The sequence below is a fragment of the Palaemon carinicauda genome, chromosome 4, assembly GCF_036898095.1.
Source record: "Palaemon carinicauda isolate YSFRI2023 chromosome 4, ASM3689809v2, whole genome shotgun sequence".
Classification (NCBI taxonomy): Eukaryota; Metazoa; Arthropoda; class Malacostraca; order Decapoda; family Palaemonidae; genus Palaemon; species Palaemon carinicauda.
Window position 1 is genome coordinate 57,448,809 of NC_090728.1, and position 7,509 is coordinate 57,456,317.

General features: G+C 34.5%; 1 protein-coding gene across 1 annotated transcript in view; it reads left to right on the top strand.

Annotated features, from left to right (window-relative positions):
- The window catches only part of LOC137639969 (fasciclin-3-like), an 83,766-nt gene extending 76,534 nt beyond the window's left edge, over positions 1-7,232 (top strand). Inside the window, exons 6-8 of the mRNA XM_068372302.1 lie at positions 1,308-1,341; positions 2,466-2,503; positions 5,670-7,232. Of these exons, the coding sequence (XP_068228403.1) occupies positions 1,308-1,341; positions 2,466-2,503; positions 5,670-5,773 (176 nt within the window). The 3' untranslated portion in view covers positions 5,774-7,232. The remainder of the gene's footprint in view (positions 1-1,307; positions 1,342-2,465; positions 2,504-5,669) is intronic.
- The last annotated feature ends 277 nt before the right edge of the window (positions 7,233-7,509 follow it).

Consider the following 7,509-nt stretch of genomic DNA (forward strand, 5'->3'; position numbering starts at 1 on the left):
CTTCTGGGGCCTCTTTGCGCTCAGTACTGTATAGCGGGGTTCACACGGTCGAACGGTTCGTCGAACCACGGTTGTCGAACCGACTCAAACGGTTCGAAAAGGTGGAGTCAGCCACAAATGCATAAGGCTTGTGGACAACGAAGTCCCGCCCACAAAAGCCAGGCGAGAACAGACTTTTTTCGAACGTGTTCGACAACCGAATACCTCGTTCACACGTTCGAACATCACTTCAAACACGTTTGTCAAACCCGGTTCGACGACGTGTTCGACGAACCGTTTGTCGAACCGTTCGATGACGTGTTCGACGAACCGCTCGTCAAATCGTTCGACGACGTGTTCGACAACCAAATACCCCGTTCGACGAACCGTTCGACCGTGTAAATCCGCCTTATGTCTTTAAAAAGCCTCTGCAAAGTATTTTCTTTTAAATCATCTGCGTCTGCATGTTGGGGCGCTTCAATCATCATGTGAGTCTTTCATTTGTAGTTGCGGGGAAATTAACTGTTATCATAATATTGAAATTCAAGATAATTACTTAGCTTTTCTCAGTAATTTTCTCCCTGGCTTGACGTATACTTGAAAATTTGCCTTAAAAAACGGTAAAAATCCTGGAATAAATATTGCCAGGCATTTACCGTTTTTAAAAAAGATATAGTGACGTAAAGGAGTGATATTACGCTCACCAACCCGTAAAAGATAATAACAAAGTAGGGTAAAAATTACGGTCGCATGTATTTTACTGAAATACGGCTGAGAACAGTATACTTTTACGGATAAACTCCGGTTGAAATTACGGGTTTTTTAAACTGTGTACTACCTAACAGTATCAGCATAATTTTACTTGAAGGTCACTCATGTTTGGAAGAATGTAAGAAATGATAACAGTAGTTTCCCTGCATTTTTTGTAAAATATTTGCTATGTGGGTATCTGGTGGTTGGAACTATTTTCCTGTCTTCATGCTCATACATAGAAAACCACTGAAAATGATTCTTACCTTACGAGATTTCACTACTGTGTTGACTTACCTTTAGGATATTCCTTTGAAGGAAGATATATCTTATATAACCAAAAGAAATTCTTAAGACTGACAGATACCCTCTTAGTACATTACTGAATTAAAGACTAGTAATTCATATATTTCGCTTTGATAAAAAAAAGCTAGAAATAAGATATAGAAGCTTTAATAGTAGACTTTTTTTTATATAAAGCTGTGTGAAAAATACTGAAATTGTTCGCCATTAAGGAAGTGAGAACATTCATTATTGTCACTAATTGATTGTTTTTTATCATATTTTATTGCTCACAGAACGGGGAGACTTCAAGCCCACAGATTTGGAAAGGTGAGTCAAATGTTTGCAAGCTTTCTAATGTCATTAGATATTACACGAAAGTACCCATAATGTTTCTTTCATGTAAATAACTGCACTGAAAACTGTAGAATAACTTGCACTGTATAATATGCTGTATATATTGAAAACCACTATTTCTAAAGGAACATCTCTCATGATGCTTTTTTAGGTCAAATCAAATTATCTTGTTAAAGTAAGAAATTTAACTTTATTAAATTCTATGTGAAATGTATACATGATATTTATCAAACCCACTATAAATGATGGTTTATTCTACTCTTAAGGTTTTCTTAAAGAATCCGTTAACTGGAAACTTTCCAGTAATTCCTGGAAGAATTAAAATCATGAATCTAACATTTTGAAGCAGTTTCAGGACAATTTTAAAATATTTTTCAATATAGTTTTGGCAGCCGATATATTTTGGAAAATATTCTCTAAATTTATCCGGTAACCAGAATTTTTCCAGATGAATTAAAATCATGAATCCAAAGTTATGAAGCAGTTTCAGGACAGAATTCAAATATATCTTTCAATATAGCTTTGGCAACTGAAATATATGGCAAATATTCTCTAAATTTACCCGATAACCAGAATTTTTCCAGAGGAATTAAAATCACGAATCTAAAGTTATGAAGCAGTTTCAGGACAGAATTCAAATATATCTTTCAATATAGCTTTGGCAACTGAAATATATGGCAAATATTCTCTAAATTTACCCGATAACCAGAATTTTTCCAGAGGAATTAAAATCATGAATCCAAAGTTTTGAAGCAGTTTCAGGACAGAATTTAAAAATATCTTTCAATATAGCTTTGACAACTGACATATAGAGGCAAATATAATTTAAATCTAAAATCATGAATCCAAAGTTATGAAGCAGTTACAGGACAAAATTCAAATATATCTTAGGCAACTGACATATAGTGGCAAATATAATTTAAATTTAAAATCATGACTCCAGTTATGAAGCAGTTTCAGGACAAAATTCAAACATATCTTTCAATATAGCTTTGACAACTGAAATATAGTGGCAAATAATCTTTAAATTTAACTTCGATCTGTTAAGGAATCACATCCTCACAATATTTTAACAGGTCCTTATCTTCTCTCTACAGTGACAAGAGCGACCTAGAGAGCCAAAAAGGAAATAATGGTAGGCACCAATACTCGAGTTCTGGGTCCGGCGTGGGGAGGAGTGGAGGCAAAACACTAGTCGAAGGTTCCTTAGCCTCCATTCCACCCGACGCCTTTTATACCTCAGCCTCAAAGCACACGAGTGTGTCCACACTGTCCTCGAAACCTGACCATGAGTATGAAAACCTTAAGGTGAGGCTAGAGTAAGCCATTGAACTTCACACGCTGGGCGAACAGATGCTTCTAGGTTGGCTGTCTAAACTAACTTGTTGGGCCTGGAGGGTTGATCTTACAGTCGTGCCTATCACTGTTAAAAAATCCTGGGATAAATGTTGCCAGGCATTTACAGTTTTCAAAAATTATGTATTGACGTAAAATAGTGATATTACGCCCACCAACTTGGAAAAGATATCAAATGTAAAAATTACGGTCGCCTGTATTTTACTGAAATACGGCTTATAACCGTATATTTTTACGGAGAATTTCCGATTAAAATTTCGATCTTTTTTTAACAGCTTACTAAAAATCTTGATTTGGAATTATGAAAAATTACACAACCTCTAGCTCAAGTGGCACTGTAAGATACCCTCTGTCCAACTTGGGGGGTTTAGCGGCCCCTTTTGGCACTGTCCTCTGCAGTTGTCACTCTTAAAGTGGCTTAAAAACCCCGAGGTGTCATCTCCTATCTTCGGCCCGGGACGCACGGCCAGCTACCCACACACGTCACTCAGGTCACGCTGACATAAACATCAGGGTGATATTTTGTTGTATATACATATCCGATGCACTGCACAGTAGTATTTTCCTCGTGTTTCTTTTTTCTTTCTTTATTTCGTCGAATTTCTTTCTCTATTCATTGAGACTTTTTATTAATTTCTTTCTCTATTCATTGACACTTTATATTAATAGATTGTTCCCCCAAATCGTCCTTGTAAATTTTGATGAAATTAAATTTTTTACTTTATTAGCTTTTTTTTTTTTTTTTTTTTTTTTTTTTTTTTAAGATATTTGGCCAAGTTAATCAGGAACTTGAATCTCGACAACCCAACTTAATAGTAGCTTTAACACGACCGGATTACCTTTCTATAAAAACTTAAATCAATTATTAAACTTAAAAGTAAAATTACTTCCTGGCCAACTGTTGTAATGTTTTCCCTTATATGAAAATTTTATCTCTTTCAATTTCTGACTTTTGAAACTTTATAAAGCAATACTTCTATCTGACTAACTTAAGATAATAGAGTAGATATAGTTCTAAAAATATGCACAAGATTACTAACCATTTATTGCACTTAAAGTTTTAGAAGCTATTAAAAATATTTTGGTTAAGAATTTAAATTGATATTTTATGTTAAGTTATGTTACACTAGACTAAATTATTCCCAAAAGATGGATTACAAAGTTTGTTTAAGAAATTCATTACTAGAGCTCGTAAATTATTCCCAAAAGATAGATTACAAAGTTTATTCAAGAAATTCATTACTAGAGCTCGTAAATTATTCCCAAAAGATAGATTACAAAGTTTATTCAAGAAATTCATTACTAGAGCTCGTAAATTATTCCCAAAAGATAGATTACAAAGTTTGTTTAAGAAATTCATTACTAGAGCTCGTAAATTATTCCCAAAAGATAGATTACAAAGTTTATTTAATTAATTCATTACTAGAGCTCGTAGCTAAGTACATTTTACTACGTATATTTGTGACATGATAATGAGAAGATAGAAGAAGCATTTAAAAGACAAGGAAAGGGGAAGAGCAAGAAAGCAATGATAAAAAATAGGAAAGAGAGGAATTATAATCAGTACAATAGCTATGTATAAATACATAATTATATAAACAGGGATGTACAGTATATGCTTTTGTCATCTCAGAGATTCTTAATTTCAAGATTATAAAAGAATAAAGTAAAAAGAGTTTGAATTTAGGCAAACATGTAGATTGGTTTATTTTTCTGAACCCTGTTGCTATAAATCACTTTTTTTCTTTTACTTATAAGTTTTCCTTTTTTATCTCGTTTGTTTTTAATCATCATTCTATTCTGTTCATAAGTTTTCTTTTGTTTTTCTGTGTTCCTAAGAAACATGGACATAAGAAACCGTCTAAATCATTTGAGTCCTTTGACTTAAGAACCAAAATATACACACCCACTGAGAAGCAGAAATTTAATCTCATCTATACCTTCGATAATAGTCAATTTACAGAACATCATATTGGTCTTAATTAGATTTATGATACCAAATTAACAAAATCTCTGATGTTTATCAAGTTAAAGAAACCGGATACCCATTAACGCAAATAGAAAATATGAAAGTTGGTAAAATTATCTGTTGTTTATCAAGTTAAAGAACTTTTTTTATCAAGTTAAGGAATCCAGATACCCGTTAACGCAAATAGAAAATATGAAAGTTGATAAAATTTTCTGTCGTTTATCAAGTTAAAGACTCCAGATATCCCTTAACGCAAGATAGAAAATATGGAAGTTGATAAAATCAACCACCCTTATATAGTGTGAATAGAAGTGAAGAATTTACTTATGGCAATACTCTAGTCAGACAGAAATCCTCATTGTCAGATTTTGAGACAGTAATGTTGAAAAATATGAAACGAAAACATTTTTCATGCTTATATTCCTGTGATATATGAAATAGAAATGTAAACATACTCACATCTATTTGATATATATAGAGTATACGGTGCCGGCTTAATATGTGGTCTACCTTTCGAATATGGCCTACGAAATTCTATCTGTTTTAGTATGTGGCCTAACCTAACCCTACCTTACCTAACCTAACCTTACCTTACCTAACCTAACCTTACCTTACCTAACCTAACCTAACCTTACCTAACCTAACCTAACCTTACCTAACCTTACCTTACCTAACCTAACCTAACCTTACCTTACCTTACCTAACCTAACCTAACCTTACCTTACCTTACCTAACCTTACCTAACCTAACCTTACCGTACCGTACCTAACCTAACCTTACCGTACCTAACCTAACCTAACCTAACCTTACCGTACCGTACCTAACCTAACCTAACCTTACCTAACAAGCCAGGTAGGCCACATACTAAACCAGAATAAAAAAGTTAGGCCACATACTAAACCGGCACCGAGTATACATACTGCATCACCCTACATAGAATTTTATTTAAAATTGATAGTTCTTCTGTCATTTATAGATAATGCCAACACCAACGGTAACACCAAGCTCATGCCAGGAAACGAGAAGGAGAAGGAGCAGCAGCAGCAGCAGCAGCAGCAGTGCAACAACGAAAAGAGATGAGCACCTCCCCAAGATGGCCGACGAAAAGGGGGAAGCTGTGACCACTAACTTAGAACAAACGGATCCGAGCGGTTTTAATCTCAAAAGGGGTGAAATGCAGACTTTCAGGAAGAAAGACGACCAGCGGGAAGACCAATCCAAGACGACCACAAGTAGTCCAACGTACGTGCCTGTGTACCAGCAGAATTTAGAACGGGCCGGGTCGTCCTTCGAGAAGTCGAAAGCGGGTGGGATCAATCCGAGGCCGGGTGGGGGGGGAGGAGGCATCGTGTATGCCGAGCTGCAGCTTCCGAGGTCGTCCAATAATGGTTCGATGAGACGTGGAGGGAACAGAAGACATCCACAACAGAAGACTCAGTATGCGGAAATTACATTTCAAGGCCGTCCTTTGCAAACTGCTGAAATATAGATTTCTGGACCAAATCGTAGGTTGTAATGTGGTTTACCTAGAATATGAACGAAAAGTCCTAAACTTTTTCTTTTCAATTATTATAATTTATGAGTTATAATGGTGAAATAGTAACGTTAAGTAGGTAATTTGTGATTTAATGTATCTCAATTTCTCTCTTGAAAATTCAGAAAGATTTTTCAAGCATTTAGGTAATTGGAAAATAATTGACAAGTGTCCAACCAGATTATAATCAACAACTAGAAATTATACTTATGGAACCATTTCTAGATCTTAAAGAATTATACCACAAGAAAAGTACATTACAATTATCCTATTTTTGGAAGGTATTCCGGCCAGTGTAGTAAAAGAAATCTTTGAAAAAATTAATATTGTAGGATAAAATTCAAAGAAATATGGAAAAGAAGAGCCAGGTGAATGAGATCTATATGTGTTCAGCATTTTGGTGGTCGAGAGCAAGTGAACATACGTCACAGACTTTAGGAATACCATTAATAACAATTCATAAGTGATTTCAATTTTTTTCAATATGAAATCAATTTTAGAATTAGTTTATGACTCCATAAATATGTCTTAATGTGAATTACCAATAAGAGTAAGTGATATTTGTCTATAGTTTTCAATGGCATCCAGATGATATGCGAATATGTATGCATTGTGAGGCTTCTGTAATGGATATGTTTTTAAATATATATATATAGGTTTTATGCTTGCTATGTCTACACCACCAGATTTTCAATTTGTTTACAGAAGGTCCGCAAATTACAAACTCAATAGGTTCCAAGGTGTTTGTAAGTCGGGTTGTTTGTAACTCGAAAAATTTTAACTTGTGTTTGTAACTCGAATTTTTACAGGTTTTGTTTGTAACTCGAACATTTTTAAGCTTTGGCTTAGGGTAAGGCCTAACCTGACTCCCATGACTATGATTTCCAGTTAAAAAGGTCAACAAATAGTCGGGTTTCTTATGAAATATATATCAGGTCATTTTGCTTTCTGTATTAAAGTATACAACATTGTTTTATGTCTTTGAAATTCTCCATGCTCTGTATAGAAAGGTTGAAAAACCATTCAGTTTCAAACGATGAAATGTAAAGCTGGTGAAATTGAGGCCTACTCCGGTATAAGTTATCTCTCTGTATACTGCAGTATTAATAGTACTTTGTCCTCTTTCCAGTATTACTATCAATACTGCAGTATACAGAGAGAAAACTTATACCGGAGTAGGCCTCAATTTCACCAGCTTTACATTTCATCGTTTTAAACTGAATGCTTTTTCAACCTTTCTATACAGAGCATGGAGAATTTCAAAGACACATATATCAAATTT